Source organism: Panthera leo, chromosome F3, assembly GCF_018350215.1.
Source record: "Panthera leo isolate Ple1 chromosome F3, P.leo_Ple1_pat1.1, whole genome shotgun sequence".
NCBI lineage: Eukaryota > Metazoa > Chordata > Mammalia > Carnivora > Felidae > Panthera > Panthera leo.
Window position 1 is genome coordinate 42,395,153 of NC_056696.1, and position 21,267 is coordinate 42,416,419.

The window sequence follows — 21,267 nt, forward strand, 5'->3', positions numbered from 1 at the left end:
TACGCTTGTAACCCCAAGTCTGAACCACGGTTGGACACTTGGGGTGCACTACCTGGTATTTACCTTTATATTTATCATGTCTTCCAGGAAAGTTCCACATTGGCCTTTCCACATCTTAGGCCCATTTGGGATGCCCCACAATGCCTAGCACAGCAACTTAAACTTAGGAGTACGTTTGGTGTAAGGTAAATGAGGATGGTGATAGTAATGAGAAGTAGTCTGTCTTTTCTTAAATGATCCATCACCCAATAGCCCTATTACCCACGATGCGGACTCATCTGGCATTATGACCCAAAGCCATAGGGCCTGAGGTCCCATCTTGATGTAAGTAGCATGTAGATTGCGGAGGAGAGACAAGGTTTGAAATGTATGGAGTTAGAAGCTAGTCTGTGGAACATTCAGTCATCACGTGTAAAATTGGAAGTGAAAAATTCAGTCGTCACTAATACCTACAGTAGCAGGCGTCCAAGATAGACCCCGGTGATGTCTGCCTCCCATTATTCATACCCTGCTGAAACTTACTGCAAAACAGCTTTACAGAGGCATTGGGAACTGTTAAAAAGAAGCCAGGCCTCTAAGCACTGACAACCATTAAAACATATTCAAGATACATTGTAAAGTGGGGGGAGAAAAGCAAACTGCAAAACAATATGCGTAGCGTTGGCTTGTTCATATCTCAAAAATACTGTGTTTCACTCATTCCAAAACATACATCCTTTCAGCTGTTCATATCTCTGATCAGTGGCTGGTCAGAGTTTAATTGGCGGGTTTTTTTTGTCTTAGAGTTCCGTAAAACAAGATGTGTCTTACAATCAAGGATCCCTTAGATTTGATGAAATATGATATAACTCTATATATTATACCAATCAGACCAGGACTGGAGCTTGTAAAGCCCTAGCCTGAAAAACCCTTCAGCTGTGTGGCAAGCCTTCTGCTAAGCTGAAAAACCCTAGGTGTTGTGGCACAGACAGGAATTGGTTCCCAGGAACCTGCCTGGCAGGCCTGGTTGACATGGCAATCAGAGTATTGTCATGTAAGGCAGGGATGGGACTGGGATTCTAATGTGCCTTCTCACTATGAAAGGAGATTAAACGCCCAAGAGTGAGGAGCCCCCGGACTGCTCTGACCTGGACTAGCTGAGGCTCCCACACGAAGCCGGTAGCTGGCAGAACAAGCCTAAGAGGAAATAAAAGGTGCCTGCAGTCCCATCCGCTTTAGACTGTCAAACGTATGCTTTCTTAGTAGCAGCACTGTATCCTTTACCCAAGTTTGGTAAAATGTTGCCATCGAAGGAAGTTCTGTTGAGCCACCAACCCAGAGGGGATCTTGGGCTCCTACTGTATCAAGAGTAATGGATTTAGATAGATTTGCACACAAAAGCGTTAGAATATATGCTAAATTAGTGAGAGATGATTTTGCAGGAATGAAATTAATGTTGAGTTAAACGTTCTACAGTTCTGTGTTATTTAAAAATTTTAAAAACGACTCATATGTATTTCTTTTATAATCAGAGAAAAAAAAAAAGGTAAACACATTCAAATTGGAAAGTAAAGGATAATGTTAATAATGAAGTGGCCAGATGTTTTTTCCCTTTCCATACTCCAACCGTCATGAACTTTGTAATGAGCATGAATTATTTTTTCAATACAAAAACATAACAGAAACCCATCCAAACTCAATTTCACCTCTTCAAACAAAAATAAATGCACAGATGCTTCCACGCTGCTTGGGGAAAGTAGTTTATTTCTAAATTAAAACTCTACACGGTTGAGGCGGTTTATTCATGAAGCAAATTCTTTGGTAAGAATACACTGAGGGCCTACTGTCTATAGACACAGTTCTCGCGGCTTTCGCGCTTATTACCTCACTCAATTAAAAATGAAAAGGAAAACTTTTTTTTTTTTTTAAACCAAAGACGGTTTCAAGAAACCCGTAAGTTCCTGAAACGCGTTCCTCGCCAGGGAAGTAACCCCGCGTCCTAGCTCCTCCCCTCTCACGTGACCCTGCGACTCGGGGAAGCCATCTTAAGCCTCGCCTCACAGAGGAAACTACATCTCCCAGAATGCTTTCTCCTTGCGTCGTGCTGGCACTTTTACTGGCCGGGTCCTAGAGCTGAGCCTGTAGCCAGGCGCCATCTTTGACGCTGGCAGTCTTGGATTTCTGCTGGTGTTGCTGCTGTGAGGACGGCGGGCGGTAGCGGCTAAGAAAGAAGAAAGACGTGGCAGCAAGCGGGAGTCGGGGACAGTGTCGGCGGTTCGGTAAAGTTTCTGTTCTCTGGTAACTAGACCCGTTTTTTGATTCCCGGTGGCTCGGGGCAGGGGAGGTGGGGGAGAGGGCGAGGGGAGTGGCCGCGGCCTCCCCTCGCCCCCGGGTTGCGGCCTAGCCCGGGAAGTCAGAGCGGGTCCTTTGGCCCCGCCGTAACGACCCCCCCCTTCCCCCACCTCCGGCCCGCCGCCCTCGCCGGGGCGAGCTGGGAGCCTCGGGCTCCCGCTCACAGTTCCCGTCCACCCCACCCCCACCCGCTGCACCCCACCCCCACGGCGCCTGCTCCTTTCCCAACAACCTTCCTCCCCTCCCCCACATCCGGTGTTGGCGAAACCGTAGGAGCCCGCCGCAGCCCCGGAAAGCCGGCTTGTTCCCGACTCCCGAAGAGAGAAGTGACACTAGATCGCTTTCTTCGCGACAACAGTTTCCCCAGTTTAGCGGTCCCCCACTGCCTAAATCAAACTGAGTGCCAGGAGCTGAATTTACCTACTCTCATTCCTCTCCAGGGTCCCACTACTTGGGAGACACTCTCAAACTCCACATACAGAAAGCCACCGACCTTAATCCGGTATCCTACACCCCTTCCTTACCTTAATTAACTCCCACCCCAGCCCTCCGCATCGGAGTCAAGAACAACAGGGACACTTCCGTTCTCCTTGTAGGATTGATGAAACCGTAATGAAGAACACCCCCTAAGCTCCCATAATCGGTGCGGATTCCTATGGGGAAGGCCCATGTTGTTGACATCTTGCAGGCCTTGGTTCTGGACCTTGAGAAGGAGGCTGTGGAACTAGTGATAGCGATGCTTTTTAGGGTAAATGTATGTAGGTATTGGGGGAAGGGGAGGGATCAACCGAAAAGCAATGAAAGTGGTTTACAGCTCAGATTTCAGTTCTTGCTGCTCCTATAGAGTTCAACTCGCGAGTTACTCCTTTACAGGCAGTAAAGCTTCCCCAGTCTAAAAATGTGGCAGAACGAAATTTGGATTAACTCTTGATACAAACAGTAAATTGAAAATGCAGCTTGTGAACCTTACACATTTTTACTCCCAAATTCCTTTTTTTTAGCCACCTGCATTTTTAAAAATTGAATTATTGTTACTTAGAGCTGAAAGGGCTCAATTAGCGTATGCTGTTAATGACCAGTATGTGGAGTTTGCTTTATATTTCCCGGATTTGACTTTTTGGGTTGTATTGTCAAATCACAGTCCTAAGTGATGAATGTTGAATGATGCACTATGTTTTTGTTTAAGTGAGGTTTCCTGAAATTAAATAATTTCAGAACTAAGGGAAATTGATGTTGCTACCATGACGCATCCTAAAAATACACATTTTAAAAGCTGAAGGCATTTCAAGCAGAGATAGTTCTTGATGAACCAGACAGAACATGGACCTGGGATTTGGAAGACCTGGCTTCTAGCTGCTACTAACTCTATGACTCTGGGAAGGTGGCCCTCGGTTCCTTTTTTCTATAACACGAAGAGATTGGACTGTTTGAATTCAGATTCAGAGCTCAGAAGCTGGAAGGGATCATAAAGCCCTATAAGAAAGAGTTTGGGAATGTTCTCCATTGCTGTCACTTTTCTTCCAAAAATAACCTGGCTTGGAAGTCATTGTTCCAAAGGGAATTTGATTCCCCATAGAAATTGGAGACAAGGTAATGCGTTTAGAGAGGAACAGCTGTATTTCTGCTTGAGTGATAAACCCACTAAGAGATTCTGGGACGAATTTTGGAGACCTAAAGAGAATGAGTGTATGTACCTTAAGCGCACCAGTTTCCTCGCTCGCTCCTGGCCGAAGATGCAGCACTTTTAGCGGTGCTGGGATTCTGGGATGTGTTCCTATTAATTCTAACACAGATGAAGATGATGTGGTAGAGGGGAAGATGGTGGCCGAAGGAATGGATAAAGAGGCAAAATTGCCTGCTAAAAAGAAAAGGAAGAAGGGTTTACGGATTAAGGGGAAAAGGCGAAGAAAAAAACTGCTCCTTGCAAAAAAGTTTAGTAAGGATTTGGCATCTGGGAGGCCTGTTGCGGATGCGCCTGCTCTATTAGCTTCCAGTGCCCATGAGCAGGATGAAGAAAGTCTTTTCGAGAGCAATATAGAGAAACAGATCTACCTACCCAGCACCAGGGCCAAGACCTCCATTGTGTGGCACTTCTTTCACGTTGACCCCCAGTATACCTGGCGAGCTATTTGTAACCTCTGTGAAAAAAGTGTCAGCAGGGGTAAACCAGGCAGCCATCTGGGGACATCTACTCTACAACGACATCTGCAGGCAAGGCATTCGCCTCACTGGACCAGGGCCAACAAATTTGGAGTCACTAGTGGGGAGGAGGATTTTCCTTTGGATGTGCCTTTATCTCCCTCTTCTGCTGGAAGCAGTGGAAGCTTTGAATATATCTCTACTGATCCATTAGATGAAAACAGAATGGGTAAGAAACGTGATAAATCGGTATCTGATGCCCTGAGGGCAGAAAGAGGGAGATTTCTCATCAAAAGTAACATTGTCAAGCATGCCTTAATTCCCGGGACAAGAGCCAAGACATCTGCGGTTTGGAATTTTTTTTATACTGATCCTCAGCACATCTCAAGAGCCGTGTGCAATATATGTAAACGGAGCGTGAGCCGGGGTAGGCCAGGTTCTCACTTGGGAACTTCAACGCTTCAACGACACTTGCAGGCCACACATCCCATCCATTGGGCCGTTGCCAACAAAGACAGTGGTGCGGCTGGGAATGGATTAGATGAGACTGAGACTGAGAGAAGTGATCTCCTAAGCGATCCTCTGCATGGAGAGAAGTCTACAGGCAGCCACAGTTTAACAGCCGAGGACCTTAGTGACTCTGATTCAGACGAACCTCCTGTATTAGAGGTGGAAAATAGTAGAAGATCTGAGAGTCCTAATCCTGTTGCAGAGCAAGACACTCTGACCCATGCACAGGAGAGAGAAACAACATATTCCGAAAATTCAGTCTCAAGCCAAATAAGTCAGGCAATTATTCAGATGATTGTGGAGGATATGCATCCTTACAACTACTTCTCAACCCCAGCCTTTCAGAGGTTCATGCAGATCGTGGCCCCCGACTATAGATTACCGTCTGAGACTTACTTTTTCACGAAGGCTGTACCTCAATTGTATGATTGGGTCAGAGAAAAAATTTTCTTAACTTTGGAGAACGTTCAAAGCCAAAAGATCCACTTGACTGTGGACATCTGGACCCACGACCCATCCACGGACTATTTCATTGTGACTGTACACTGGGTCTCTTTGGAAACTGCACCTTCTAGTAACGGCAGGATCCCCAATTTTAGAAAGTGGGCAGTACTTTGTGTGACAGGTTTGGCCAAAGACTGTTTGATAACCAACATTTTACAGGAATTAAATGACCAGATTGGTCTGTGGCTTTCTCCTAATTTCCTCATTCCTAGCTTCATTGTTTCTGACAATTCTTCTAATGTGGTACACGCAATCAAAGATGGTGGTTTTACCCATGTGCCATGCTTCCTGCATTGTTTAAATATAGTCATTCAGGACTTCTTCTGTGAGCACAAAAGCATTGAGAATATGTTAGTAGCTGCTAGGAAAACCTGTCATCATTTTAGTCATTCAGTCAAAGCCCGTCAGATACTGCAAGAGTTCCAAAACGATCACCAGCTCCCGTGGAAGAATTTGAAGCAGGATGAAACTGGCCATTGGATTTCTACCTTTTATATGTTAAAATGGCTCTTGGAGCATTGCTATTCAGTTCACCATAGCCTTGGCAGAGCCAGTGGGGTTGTGCTCACCTCCCTTCAGTGGACTCTAATGACTTACGTTTGCGATATTCTGAAACCATTTGAGGAGGCCACCCAGAAAGTGAGTGTCAGGACCACAGGATTGAATCAGGTGCTACCCCTAATCCATCATCTACTTCTTTCTCTGCAGAAGCTCAGAGAAGATTTTCAAATAAGAGGTATTACTCAGGCACTCAATCTGGTGGACAGTTTATCTCTGAAACTTGAAACTGATTCCCTCCTGAGCGCCATGCTCAAATCCAAGCCTTGTATCTTGGCTGCTTTGTTAGACCCTTGCTTTAAAAACCGCTTGGAAGACTTTTTCCCTCAAGGTGCTGATTTAGAAACTTACAAGCAGATCCTTGCAGAAGAAGTTTGCAACTATATGGAATCGTCAGAGGTCTGCCATATTGCGACTTCAGATGCTTCTGGTCCCTCAGGCATCGTAGGAGCTGATTCGTTTACCTCATCTATAAGAGAAGGCACCTCCAGTTCAGGGTCTTTTGATAGCTCAGCTGCAGATAATGTTGCCATTGGAAGCAAAAGCTTCATGTTTCCTTCTGCCATAGCAGTAGTGGATGAATACTTCAAAGAGAAGTATTCAGAGATCTCAGGAGGTGGTGACCCTTTGATTTACTGGCAGAGGAAGGTGAGCATATGGCCAGCTTTGACCCAAGTTGCCATTCAGTATCTGAGCTGCCCCATGTGTAGTTGGCAATCTGAATGTATCTTTACTGCAAATAGCCAGTTTCATCCAAAACAGATCATGAGCCTGGACTTTGACAATATAGAACAGCTGATGTTTTTGAAAATGAACTTGAAAAATGTTAACTATGATTATTCTACATTGGTTCTGAGCTGGGATCCTGGGAATGAAGTTATTCAAAGCAATGAAAAAGAAATATTACCTTAATTTCTTTTTCCTTTTTCCATTTGAAATGGGCAACTTGTTGCTATGTTACTGTATCCTAATTGCTATAGTTGTTAAACATAGTTACACTAATTATTCTTAATACACACATCTGGGGAAACCTGAAAACACAAAAAGTGCTGAAAATTCCTCAGAGGTAATAATGTTGACAGAGTGAAGATTAAAAATTTCACAGTAGTAACTCAATATAGCTGTCACTTGAAATTTTGTTTATACCAATTAAGAGAGAAAAGGCATTTTTTAACTTAAAAAATATAGTGCAGCATTGAAAGGCTTTAGGCTATTTCTGGCTGGTAGATTGAATTGTAATTGGTTTTAAGTAAAAAAAAATTTCTCCCATCGTGGGAAATTTGATTTCTCTGAAACCAATGAAATTGAAGGGAAAACATACTAAGCTGGTATTCCTCCCCGTCTCTCCCATTTTTCTGTTCCTTTAAAAACCCTCATCCATACTTACAAGTTGGCAAAACCAAAACTCACGAAATTTGGAAATTTCTAATTGCCTCCTCATACTGGTCAGCTTTATAATTTCAACTTACTGAGTGTGATAGAGTTACCCTTTATATTTAGGGATTGGATCTAAGTAGAAGGGGAACATTAGAAAACAATTGGGAAAAATTACTAAAATTACTTTTAGTCTTTGAGTTGCCTTTTTAAAGCTTTATAAAATAGTGGGAAAACAATAAAATAAAGACTGTATGGGTACTTTTTACACATACGGGCAAATGACATAATAGGTTTACAGAAATTGAGAAAGATTGAATGGGAATTGGAATAAAAGCCCCAGGAGCATACTTTTGACAAATGCAGTGTCCGTGTCCCAAAGAATGTTTCTCATTGTAAGTGATCTTAAGTGTCTTAAGATATATATGCTGAATGATCCATAATACTGTATTCTTAACTGTGAGATTGTTCTTTGGCTTTTAATCTTAGCTAAACATAAGCATTCAGTATTTTCAGGTGTTAGGAATCACTGCCTCACTGGTAAAATAAGAGAATTGATCTCAGTGACCTTTAAAGTCCCTTTCCACTCTTAAAGTATGTTTCTGTGGTTGAGTGGGAGGCCAGAGAATGATGACTTTTAGTGAAAGTCTATTACAAGTTTCAGACTGAATAACTAATGTAAGATCCCAATTTTTCCTTTTTTTCATTTTAGATTTGGGGATATTCCCTGCCCAAAAATTTCCTGGAAAATTGACTAGTATTAAGTGTGAGTAAAAGGTGTCCACTTTTTTTTAAGTTTTGATTTTAGTTTTGTCTTGGATAGTATTTGGCAAGATTTAGCCTAGAAACTATGTAGTACTTATTACATGAGAATCAAAATTGCTTTGTTACGGGGCTGGTTTCAAAATTTAGAACTCATTTCTCTGTATCAAAATTGTTCTTTTTTTGTTTTTGGGGTTTTTTTGTTTTTTTTTGTTTTTGTTTTTGTTTTTTAAATTCTTAAATGGTAAATGTACCATTGTGCAATGAAATTTCAACTCCCAAAGTTTACCCTTTTACTAACTGGAGTAAATGAATAATTACAAAGTCTTTAGTTGTAGCCATCATTTGTAAAAAAAAAAAAAAGAAAAAAAAGAAAAGAAAAAAAAATGAAACCGGGCTGCATAAGCAAGCCTTTGCAGGGCCAATATTGAATGTTATACCAGTGACACTGGTGTTGCTGTAAAAGAAGAGAAAAGAAAATCCTCCCTTGGATAGAAGCTTTCTGTATTTTGACAGTCCCAGTTCAGGATGGCTATAATGCTGCTCTGCCTTCTACAGCTTGCTGCACCACTCTGTAGTTACTCGATAACTATACGTTTCTATCTTTTTTGGTTAAACACTCCCTGAAGATGATAAAGATGATAATGATGTACATACATCCGTATTAGTATTATACACATTGATACATGTGTAAGGATCTCCCTTCATGTTTACTCTGTGGGCTGGGCGAAATTTAGTGTAACATACTGGTACACATCATGATACTTTGGTATAAGAGTAAGTTCACTATTTTTATAATGAACCCAAATCTGAAGGCTTTTATAGTGTATTTTAAAAGGGAAAACTTACCCAAATGTTTTATTTCTACACATTTGTGTATATGTGTGTGTGTGTGTATAAGCCAGTTAGTATGTATGTATATGTATATTATATACATAAAACACTATATTTTTTCATACAAGTATGCTTTTATTATACAGATAATAAAGATGGGGGAAGGTTTCTGTTTTTTTCTTAATAGGTGAAGAAATCTTGAAGACCAGAAATTGGATCTTATTGAATTTTGGTGTTCTTTTTCTTTTTTCTTTTTCTTCTTTCTTTTTAAATTATATTGTTCGGCTATGGAAGATGGATTTTTTTTTTTTCCCAATAATCTTTTGAATCTCAAGTTCATCTTTAAATGAACTCTCTTTTTGTTGGTTTTTTGTTTTTGTTTTTGAGGAGATAACTAACCCTAGCTGTCTCCAGTCTGACAAAGGTTATTCAAATGGACTTAATCTCCCAGTAGTTGGGAGATGTTTTAAAAACACCTCCTGTGTTTGAATTGTGGCTGAGAGGTTTCCTTGGCAATGTGAGGAGGAAAATTCTTTCTGCCTCATTATTATTAATTCATGGATTGAGTGTTGGTTCGACCTACAGGCGTAATAGATTGGAACTCAGTGAAGACACAGAGGTTCCTGTTGAGAGCAAGCAGCTAATGTAAGTGTGGGAATGGGGTTTTTCTTATTAAGGGAGTGAACATTTTTGTAATTTAAGGCATAATTTTCCTGGGTCAGTAAGAAATTAAAAAGCCATTGTCAAGCCATTTTTTTCTTGTAATTATTTACAAGCTTTTGGTTTGGGGATGGAAAAACTCCCCCCCCCACCTCCTTTTTTGATAATACATGCACATTATTAAAAAAGTAAAAACAATATACCACCTAATAGTAAGAGGTGATTCCATGTCCTCTTAAAAAAGCACCATCAGGGGCGCCTGGGTGGCTCTGTCGGTTAAGCGTCTGGCTTCGGCCTGTGTCTCCCATCTCGCCGTTCCAAGTTCGAGCCCCACTGTGGGCTCTGTGCTGATGGCTCAGCTTGGGGCCTGTTTCAGATTCTGTATCTCCCTCTCTGCCCCTTCCCCATGCACGCACTGTTTTTCAAAAATAAAATAAACATTAAATTTTGTTTTTGTTTTTTTTTTGTTTTTTTTAATAAAGCACTATCAAAGGGTGCCTGGGTGACTCAGTCAGTTAAGCATTGGACTCTTGATTTCAGCTCAGGTCATGATGTCATGGTGAGATCAAGCCCTTCATCTGGCTCTGCGTTGGGTATGGAGCCTGCTTGAGATTCTCTCTCTCTCTCCCCCTCCCCTTCCCCAGCTTGTGCGAGTGCTTTCTCTCTCTCTCTCTCTCTCTCTCTCTCTCTCTCTCTCAAAAACACCATCTGTAGTTTATCATGACATAGTTCCATGTCCCTGCACGTAGATCTGCCTCATCTGTTTTTTTAATGACGCGATAGTGTTCTTTTATATGGAAGTGCTGTAGTTTAATATCTCTCACTGATAGACATTTGGGGCTTTGCCATTAAAAAAAATAATAACCGTCCATCCAGTTAACGGCCCTGTACACACATCTGTGTAAACTCTTTCCCTAAAAACAGTTTTCAGATGTGAATTAATACAATTCTCTAAAGAGGGTGTACTAGTTTACGTGAGTAAAGATGTTTTTTGAATTTGTAAAAGTTCTTGATATATCCTTTTAACTATGGTGATGCTAGGAAAGGTTCCCCCCCACCCCTACTCCCGGCCCAACCTGAGCCTACTAAAAAAATATCACTCACTTAGGGGCACCTGGCGGTTGGTTAACCGTCTGACTTCAGTTCAGGTCATGATCTCATGGTCTGTGAGTTCGAGCCCCACACTGGGCTCTATGCTGATAGTGTAGAGCCTGCTTCAGATCCTCTGTCTCCTCTCTCTGCCCTGCCCTTGCTCTCTCGGACTTGCTTTCTTTCTCTTTCAAAAGTAAATAAACATTTTTTAAAAAATACCATGCATTTATTTTCCAGTGCTTGGTTATATTTTTTATATTAGTAATGTAATCTAGAACTACCCTATGATCCAGTGATCAGACTACTAGATATTTACCCAGAGAACACAAAAATAGTAGTTGAAAGGGACACATGCACCCTAATGTTCATTGCAGCATTATCTGCAATAGCCAAATTATGGAAACAGCCCAAGTGTCCATTGATGGATGAATGGATAAAGAAGATGTGGTAAATGTATACAATGGAATATTATTCAACCATAAGAAAGAATGAAATCTTGGCCATTTGCAACAAAATGGATGGAGCTAGAGAGTATTATGCTAGGGAAAATTAGAGAAAGACAAATATCACGTGATTTTACTCGTGGAATTTAAGAAACAAAACAAGCAAAGGTGGGAAGAGAGACAAATCAAGAAACCGACTCTTAACTATAGAGAACAAACTGATGGGTGGGGGAATGGGCGAAATAGGTGATGGGAATTAAGGAGTGCACTTGGGATGAGCACTGGGTGACGTATGGAAGTGTTCAATCACTTTTGTATACATGAAACGGTGTTCATTGACTAATTGGAACTTAAATAGGAACTTAAAAACCAAAAATGTAATCTAGGGATTATACTAATGTGGCATTGCCTCTCCGTCCCATAAACAGGGCAGCTGTCCTTTTTGCCGAGCACAGTTACCAATTTAGAATCTTTATTAGTATAGAGCTTTAATTAGCGAGCTAAAGCCTCTTTGCTCTCTTTGCTTTTATTACCCTGGAACCTTTTTGTATAAAGGAGAAGGTTTTTTTGTTGTTGTTTTTTCAAATGGGAGGCCAAAGTTTTTTAAATTTCAAATGCCACTTTTTTCATAAGTCACATTTATCCATGGACTTGCTTGAATTCTGTGGATCTTACATTCACTTGTTTGGGAATGCCACATTTAAATGTTCTATTTCACTCTGCAATAGCAATAAGTCTTGTTGTTTTTTCTTTTCTTTTTAACGTTTGTTTATTTTGAGAGAGAAAGAGCACGAGTAGGGGAGGGACAGAGAGAATCCAAGCAGGCTCCTTACTTTTGGAGACTTACGATGTAAAACTTCCAAGTCCCGAGATCTTGAAATGTACTTTGAAAGGACATATCTAAGGTCATAATCTTCCTTTTAAATTCTGGTGCATAGCATTTTGTCTTTCGTCATTTAGAGATTCAGATGATGTCATGTCAAGTCTGATTTTCTTTGTTGTCAGTCTGCTTTTTCCTAGAAATCTGTGTGATTCTATCTTCACTCCTTGGAATTTGACATTTTCAGCTTATCTCTGGTACAGTAGAGATATCTTTTAAGGTTTTTTTTAAGCAATCTGTACACCCAGCGTGGAGCTTGAACTCACAACCCTGAGATCAAGAGTCGCACACTTCACTGACTGAGCTAGCCGGGAGCCCCAGTAGAGATGTCTTTAAAGGAATTTTCTGCCTGGCATTTGATGAACACCTTTTAATTTACAGACTCAGGTTCAAAAAATAAAAAAAAAAACCTCAAGTTTATTCAGTGTAGGGAAATTTTACTGTATTTTATTATCTCTACCAATTCCATTCTTTTTTTTTTTTTTTTTTTTTTTTTTTTTTTTTAAGATTTTCCATTGTATAGAAATTGAATCTCCTGGAATTATTTCCATGTTATATACATTTTCTTGTGTTGATGTCTTTCCTCATTCTGGAAGATATCCTGACGGTGATACTGTACAATTGAGTTGTGTTTTTCATCAATGTTTATTCTGCTTCCTGTTCTTCTTTTGAAATCTCGGCGGAAGAAGCTAGAAATTTGCGTTTTCTTATTTTTTGCACTTTCTTTTGCATCTCCTCTGTTTCATAGCAATATATTCATTTGTATCAAGCTGTGTCCTTAGCATGAAGATTTTAAAAGAATTTCTTTTTCCTACATTAATTCAGGAGTGGGATAGGAGAGTTACTCCTCTTGGCTTCCTTTCACTATTGAAAAGTAATCCGGTTTTTCTTGGCATCATGAAAAGTTTTTTTCTTTTAAAACTTAAGAAATTTATCAGTGTGCATCTTGGTTTTAGGTCCTTGCAAAGTTGGGGTAGTGCTGATTACTGTCAAGTTTTATTTTTTTAATCTCTGGAGATGGCTTTTGTTTTGTTTTGGGCTGTTTTCTTGAATAGCGGTTATATTCTTTTTTTTTCCCCCTAGTGAAAGTTACAGAAGTTCAGTGTGTAAAACAGATATATGAAGGAACTGTTCTGTTGAAACATTAGTAAGGCAGTGCCCATCTACTCAACGTTCAGTCTCCGTGCTCTGTGCCCCTGTGAGGGAGTTTTGCAGAGCCTAACTAAAACAAACAAAAAACCACTCTAATTTGCAACAATTCATGCTGTTTTGCTATTATTTCTTAAGTGCCATTTTGTTTGGGATGTTTTCAGGAATGTAGTTGACCCCTGAACCTTTTATTTTCCTTTCTAACATTTTTTTCTTTTGTAAAACGTTTTTATTCTTGTCTCATTAATACTTTCTCTTTTTGTATATGTATCATTGTAATTATTTGGATATCCCTTAGAGACTTGATCCCATTTGAGGTAGTGTTTTAAATTACCTTTTGGTGTACCTGCTGTTACAGAATGCACTCCCCGTGTTTAGGGTCAGGGGAATCCTACTAGTGGATCAGTGAGGTGCTATGAAGGGTCCAATCCTTGTCCAATTCTGTAGTGGATCTGTGATGGGCAGGCCGGTTAGGACAGACTTAAATTTTTTATTATGTCTGTGTTGCATTGTATTAGAAAATTTAATGTTCTTATGAGCATAAAATATAATAAATAGCCACCTGTAATCCTGCCAATCACCCTGGTGGTAACTACTGTTAATAGTTTGGTCTCTGTTCTTCCAAACTTCCTGTTGCTTCATCTTCACCGACATTTAGTGCTGTCAGTGTTCTGGATTTTCACCATTCTAAAAGGAATTTGCAATTCCCTAATGATGGATGATGTTGACCATTTTTTTGTGTGTTTATTTGCCATCTGTGTATCTTTGGTGAACTGTCTTTCTAGATCTTTTGCCCATTTAAAAAAACGTATTTTTTTTGAGAGACAGAGCCTGTGTACTTGAGTAGGGGAGGGGCAGAGAGAGAGGGAGAGAGGATCCCAAGCAGGCTCTGCACTGTCAGCACAGAGCCTGACACGGGGCTCAATCCCACCAGCTGTGAGATCATGACATGAGCCGAAGTCAGAAGTCTGACACTTAACTGACTGAGCCACCCAGGCACCCCTTTGACACTTAACTGACTGAGCCACCCAGGCACGCCTTTGTGCCCGTTTATAATTGGTTTGTTCATTTTCTTATTGGTGAGTTTTAAGTGTTCTTTTTATATTTTGGATACCAGTCCATTGTGAGTTATGTATTGTTGCTGTTTTTAATGTTTATTTTTTTTGAGAGAGAGAGACAGTGTGAGCAGGGGCTAGGGAGCAGAGAGAGAGGGAGACACAGAATCCAAAGCAGACTCCAGGCTCCGAGCTGTCAACACAGAGCCCAGTGTGGGGCTCGAACTCATAATGAGATCATGACTTGAGGCAAAAGTCGGCCGCCTAACCAGCTGAGCCACCCAGGCGCCCCTCAGTTAGTTACATGTTTTGCAAAGATTTTCTGCCAGTCACTTGTCTTCCGTTTTCTTTTCTTTTATGTTTATTTCTGAGAGTGAGAGAGACAGAACACAAGTGGGGGAGGGGGAGAGAGAGGGAGACACAGAATCTGAAGGAGGCTCCAGGCTTCAAGCTGTCAGCACAGAGCCTGATGAGGGGCTCGAACCCATGGATTGCAAGATCATGACTTGAGCCGAAGTCAGATACTTAACCGACTGAGCCACCCAGGCACCCCCTTGTGTCCCGTTTTCTTAACAGTGTTTCCACAGAAGCCTCACCAGAAGCACCTTTAACATTCATATTTCCAGCAGCAGTTTCTTCTAGGCTTTTCTATGGCGTGCCTCCAAACTCTTCTAGTCTCTATTCATGACCCAGTTTCAAAGCTTCTTCCACGTTTGTAGGTGGTTTTTCAGCCACACCCCATTTCCCAGTACTCAAATCTGTATAATGCTACATATTATCACGTCACATGGAAGTACTATAACTTTTTAAAACGACTCCAGTTTTTGAACATGTGGGTGTTTTTTCCATTGTTAGAAGCAAAGTGATGATGAACTTGATTGAATATTTACCTCGGGATAAATTCTAGAAATGAAATTGTGCATCACAGCATATGCACATTTAAAGGTTTTAGTATATGTTTAGTGGCACTCTTAATTCCTAACCTAGGTTGCTGACTTCAAGGCTGGTTTTTATTGTGGTCTGCTATTCTTGGATTAGGATTATTAGTGGGAGATATGATTGAGTTTGATTTCATTTCAAGTTGTAGATCAGTGTTTCTGAAACCTGGTCTTCTGGTATATATGAATTTATAGAAACCCTTTCCAAATTCTGGCAGGTGCTCTTACCGTGTGTTTTTATTTCTGTAGAAGCTTTCTTGAGTACTTCACTGTGAGGGCCAGGGTATGGCAAGAGCAGAGGGTGGGGTGTTGGTAGTTTTGTGTATTTTATGGAAGGAATCCCAAGGACGACTTGCACCTTGTTATAATTGGTGTGCAACTCTGTTTTTGTCAACCATGATTTCTTTTTTTTTTTTAATTTTGCCTAATTTTTTTAAGTGTATTTTTGAGACAGGGAGAGGCCATGTGTGTGAGTGGGGAAGGGGAAGAGAGAGACTCCCAAGCAGGCTCCACGCCGTCAGCGTGGAGCCTGATGTGGTGCTGGATCCCACAAACTGAGATCATGACCTGAGTTGAAATCAAAAGTTGGATGCTTAACCTGCTGAGCCACCCAGGCGCCCTGGTGTGCAACTCTTTAGCCATCTTAATTCCATAAGCTAGCTCTACAGATGTATTCAGGGGTAATTGTTTCATCAGTTATTCTAGTGAGACAGCTTTTCCCACCTACTTGTATACTTTTGAATTAAAAATGCTTGTGAAAATATTGGGACTTTTGTCAGATGAAAAAAACCTAGTTTGTCAGATACGTAGATTTAGCAAATATCTTGTGTAAAATAACGTAAATCCGATCAATAATCTAAAATTAGATTATTGGGCCACCCGGGTGGCTCAGTTGGTTAAGCGTCCAACTTTGGCTTAGGTCATGATCTTGCAGTCTGTGAGTTCGAGTCCCTCATCGGGCTCTGTGCTGACAGCTCAGAGCCTGGAGCCTGCTTCGGATTCTATGTCTCCCTCTCTCTCTGTCCCTCCTCTCTTGTGCTCTGTTCCCCCCCCCCCCAAAATAAATAAACATTAAAAATAAAATAATAAAATGTAGATTATTTATTGAGTTAGCAATGCTTATTTTATGCTGAAGTCATGTAATGAGCACCGTAGAGAATACAAAAGAAGGGCATGGCTATCCTTAACAAAAATTTTACATTATAAATGAGAAAGTATAATATTCACATAAGAATAAAATACTAACCAGTGCTCACTAAGCCCTGCACAGGTAAGGACATATTCATGCAATTAAAATTTGGTTTTAACAACGTGATCTCAGTCAAGGTGATTTGGAGGAAGAAGTTGGCAGAATTTATCTGAAGTACTTTAATTCATTGTCTCCTCATTTTAGGATTGCATTTTAAAGACGATTTCTGTGATTGAGTGGTCTTTTGGAAGATTAAACCCATTTCAAGAGGACTTGGAGCTGGTCCTCGCCTTGAGGAAGCAGTGGCTTGTTTTCAAGAAGCCACTTCTAATCTGAGGATCTACCCAGCATGCCTAATCAAGGAGAAGACTGCTATTTTTTTTTCTATTCTACATGTACCAAAGTAAGAATTGGCATCTCTAAATCAGTTCTTTCTACAGTTTCTCTAATAAAATTTGATAAGATTTACTCGGTATACTAAGTTTTTATGTTTTGTTTTCCTCAACTGTTCATTGTCTGCTACCTGCTACCATTGTTTAAAAAGAGAATAGCAGTCCTGGGAGACTTCATCGTTCATCCTTGTTTTTTCTCCTCTCGTATGCTCTTCACTGCCCTTCACGTTCTACAAAAGTGGAAAGGTTTACAGCGCATAGGCATCACTCACTGTTCTCTTATTGATAATTAATCTGTTCGGGGCGATTTCGGAATGAGGAGCGCTTTGGCCCAGCTTGCAAACTTTGATTTTATTTACTTTGCATTAAATGAATGTATGGGTTGTATTATACTTCTAGAAACTATCGTGGGTTGAATTTGACTTTTTTTCTTCAGATTTCCTGCTGAGTCATCAGGCCATTCTTCTAAATACGCTTTTGCAGCATTTTTTGCTTTTTCTGTGTCCAGACTTCCTGTTTTTCTGCTTGATTCTTCTGCGGCTTCATTCAGATCTATCCACTTTTCTGCGCCTTTATGACTAATTCTATAATTGTGTATGTTGTTAAAAAAAACCTTTTTTAAAATCATCTTGGTGCTGTGTTTAAAATGATCAGTTTTGAGCAAAGCCCTGATCACATCGCAGGTTGCACAGCAGTAGTGTTCTGTTTAAGATATTACCATTGTATAAAGTATATAATGAAGCATAGACTTAAACTGAAATCCTAATCTATTAACTTTCTGATTTTCCATCAAAAAAGCTAGTTACACAAGTCAAGATGTATTGAAACAGTTTTGAAGAACTGTAAAATGTATTTTTAAAGTGTACCACTTTAAATACTCCCACTTATCTTTTTGAACCCCATCTCTCAGCTTATGTCACTTATGTTATAAAATCAGATGAAGGATACTGTCAAGGAAATTATAAATTTGTTGACCTCAGATTGTTCTTGTCTTCCCCCTGCACTGTGTTCTACCTTGCCTGTCTCCTTACTCCTTTGTGTTTGTCTAGATGCCAGGAAACTGTTACAATGAACATTTCACGTAGGCTCTGTTTTGGTACCACAGTTCTTTTCTGTATTCTCTTTGTTTACAGGGTGACAGCTGTCCATTCCGTCACTGTGAAGCGGCACTAGGAAATGAAACTGTTTGCACACTGTGGCAAGAGGGGCGCTGTTTTCGACAGGTGTGCAGGTTTCGGCACATGGAGATTGATGTAAGGTTTCAGTTTGTACTGTAATATGTAGTCTGGTGTTGTGATGGGCCAATGCAAAATACAGGGGGGAAATGACATTTTATGTAATACGCAGGTTACATTTTTTTTTTTTTTTTTTTTTTGATGAGATAGTGAAATTTCTGTCATAATGCTCACCTAATTTGATATTTTGGAGTATTGGTATCATTTTCTAGGAGGCAGTTTGGTAATCTGTCGAAAGTGTAAAAATTTTGTATGTGTCACTGGGGAGTATTTTTGTTTCTATGTTTATTTTAAAACCATCTCAAACTTAGAGGAAAGCTGCAAGTACAGTATAAAACGTTTTTCTGAGCCACTTGGGAGTAAACTGTCACCTCCAAATACGTTCATGAGTATTTCCTACAAACAAGAAGGACGTTCTCCTACATAACCATAATACAGCGGTCAAAATGAGAAAATTGGGGCACCTGGGTGGCTCAGTCAGTTAAGCATCTGACTCGATTTCAGCTCAGGTCATGATCTCGTGGTTCATGAGACTGAGCCCCGCATCAGGCTCTGTGCTGACAGCGTGGAGCCTGCTTGGGATTCTCTCTCTCTCCTTCTCTGTCTCTGCCCCTCACCTGCTCTCACGTACACATGCACATGCGCTCTCTCACTCTCTCTCAAAATAAGTAGATACATGTTTTTTAAAAATGAGAAAATTAACATTGGTATATTACCTTCATTTAATCCAGAAACCCCATTCACGTTTCGCCATTGTATCAGTTACATCCATTAACGCAGAAGGAGCAAGTCCAGAATCTAGTGTTGTATGTAGTTGTCCTCGCTCTCACTCTCCCTCAGTCTAAAACAGTTGTTCAGTCTTCTTTACTTTTCATTTGCCTTGACATTTTGGTAAGTATAGGCCAGGTATTTTCTAGAATGTCCTGCAGTTTGGGTTTGTCTGGTATTTCCTCATTACTAACTTCGAGTTATGTATCTTTGACGGGAGTATTAGTTCTTCTCATTGCATGTCATTAGTGACACAGTCCTATAGTCTTTAATTATCCCATTACTGGTGATGTTAAATTAACCCTGATCCCTTCATTAAGGTGGTACCGGATTGCTTCACTATAAAGTTTTTCTTTTTGTACCTAATATGTATTTTGTGGAGAGGTACTTTGAGACCCTGTCATTGCCCCATTTCCTACCAAACTACCCGTTTTTTCCCACTTAGTTACCTATATTTGTGTGAACTCAAGGTTTTCTCTTTTATTCAATGTGTTACACTCCATTAGTATCATTTTTTTTTTTATCAAGTTGACCCAGATTTGCCCTTCAAGCTGACTTTTGTGTCCTTTTGATGTTTACATCATTCTTTGAACACCTTTTTGCTTTCTAGCCTAACAAGATTTTTTATTAGGCTCATCCTGTATTTTTCCTCCTCCAGCCCTGGAATCAACCATTTCTCTAAGGAGCCCTGGATCCTATTAGTGAAGAATGCTATATGTATATAGAAATAAGATTTGGGTAGCTCCTGGAGTCTCACTGCTTCCAGGCCTGCAGTGGTCAGAACAGGGGAGTATATAAGTGTATTCACATAGACACATTTACCTCATTATTTATTTTTTATGTCTGTGTATTGAATCAAGAGTTCACAAAGATGCCTTCAGTTCACCAGCACTGCAGAGTTTATTTAGTCTAGGCTCTCCTTTTCCATACTTGTAACTCTCTTTTCCAAAAGTAAGAAAGTCGCTTCCCACTGTCCTTAACATCAGCTGATTTTATCAGTCCCCTGGTTCCGTAAGCCAGTGTCGTATCACAGCCTCCTCCTCCCTCTCAGGCTCTGACATCACACATGAGGCTGCTGCTCTTCCACAGGGACATCTTGCTCACCTTGTGTTGGTTCCGACAACCCTGTAACAGGCCTTGTTCCTTGCTCCACTGTGAGGACCTCATCTTCACCATGCTTGGACCCCAACATACTGCTCCTCTCCCCACGGATGCCCTTTTCACACCTTTGGTCTCTGATATCTGTGTTGGAGAGCCCTCCTATGTGAGATGCCTACTTTCTCACCCTGCGTGTATTCGGACTCTGTAGCAGGTCCCCACTTAGGAAGAACCTACCTTCCTTACCCTGCTTGGTCATTGCCCATTCTACGCTGGCCCTCCATAAATATACATTCCCCATCCTTCCCTGGGATCCCTTCTGCACGGAAGCCTTGCTCACCCTGCTTGGGCTCCATCACTGTGCTGGCCACCCTCCCAACTCCTTCTGGGTTCTGACACCTTAGGCCAGTTCCACCTTGTCACGTGATGCCTTCCTCATTCAGTCAGGCTCCAACACCCTGCTCTGGGCCACATGCCCAACGTGAATGCCTACCTCTCATCCCTCAGCCTCACCTAATGCCCTTGGACTACATTGTTTGAGGGGAGGTGGGGAAGGAAGGAAGACTGACCATGCACTTTATATGCCTGGGGTTACAGAGCTACTCCAGGTAGGTTCTAGATTTATGGCCTCTTAACTGCATTCTGTGCTGCCTATCTTCCAAAGAGCAGGGAATTCACTAAATAAATTCAGAGAAATACTCTGCAGCTTTTGAAAATTAATGTAGTACTGGCAAAGTATAAATTGGCACAACTCCCTAAAAGGCGTGGTGTGTCAGAGTCTCTAAGAACATCTACATTTAGAGGGAAACCTGGGTGGCTCAGTTGGTTAAGCGTCAGACTCTTGGTTTTGGCTCAGGTCGTGATCTTACAGTTTGTGGGTTCAAGCCCCACTTGTCATCCATGCTGACAGCACGGAGCCTGTTTGGGATTCTCTCTGCCTCTCTCTCTCCCGTCCCCTGCTCATGCTCTCTCTGTCTCTCTCAAAATAAATAAATAAACCTGAAAAAAGAATTTACATTTAGATATACTCTAGAACTCGTCAGGAGACTCAGCATATAGTTGTATTTCATGGCTAAGATTTATTACAGTGATGGGGAGGTACACTGATTATAAATGAAAAAAGACACAGGCAGAGTCTGGAGGAATCCATGTGCGGTTTTCTTTTATGATCTCCCTCTCATGACGGGTCACACAGAGCACACACTTCCCTGGCAATGAAAGTGCAGCACTACGTGTGGGATGTTCCTGCCCAGGGAAACCCATTAGAAACTCAGCATCCAAGATTTTTAATGGGGCTAATCATGTAAGCACCCTCTACCTATCACATTCCAGAACTCTAGACTCCCAGAAGGATGG

The 21,267-nt window shown here is 41.0% G+C and overlaps 1 protein-coding gene across 11 annotated transcripts in view; it reads left to right on the plus strand.

Moving 5' to 3' along the window:
- Positions 1-1,101: 1,101 nt before the first annotated feature.
- Positions 1,102-21,267, plus strand: part of ZC3H11A (zinc finger CCCH-type containing 11A) — a 44,423-nt gene continuing 24,257 nt past the window's right edge. The window contains exons 1-7 of one of the 11 annotated variants that reach the window (XM_042924482.1): positions 1,103-1,193; positions 1,916-2,277; positions 2,772-2,833; positions 8,129-8,193; positions 9,598-9,657; positions 16,623-16,821; positions 17,944-18,063. In XM_042924482.1, coding sequence (XP_042780416.1) covers positions 16,768-16,821; positions 17,944-18,063 — 174 coding nt within the window. In that variant the 5' untranslated portion in view covers positions 1,103-1,193; positions 1,916-2,277; positions 2,772-2,833; ... (1 more) ...; positions 9,598-9,657; positions 16,623-16,767. Of the gene's footprint in view, positions 1,194-1,915; positions 2,278-2,544; positions 3,080-8,128; positions 8,194-9,199; positions 9,658-16,622; positions 16,822-17,943; positions 18,064-21,267 lie in introns of those variants that run through there. The other 10 variants (XM_042924479.1, XM_042924480.1, XM_042924478.1 and 7 more) reach the window with 10 other exon arrangements.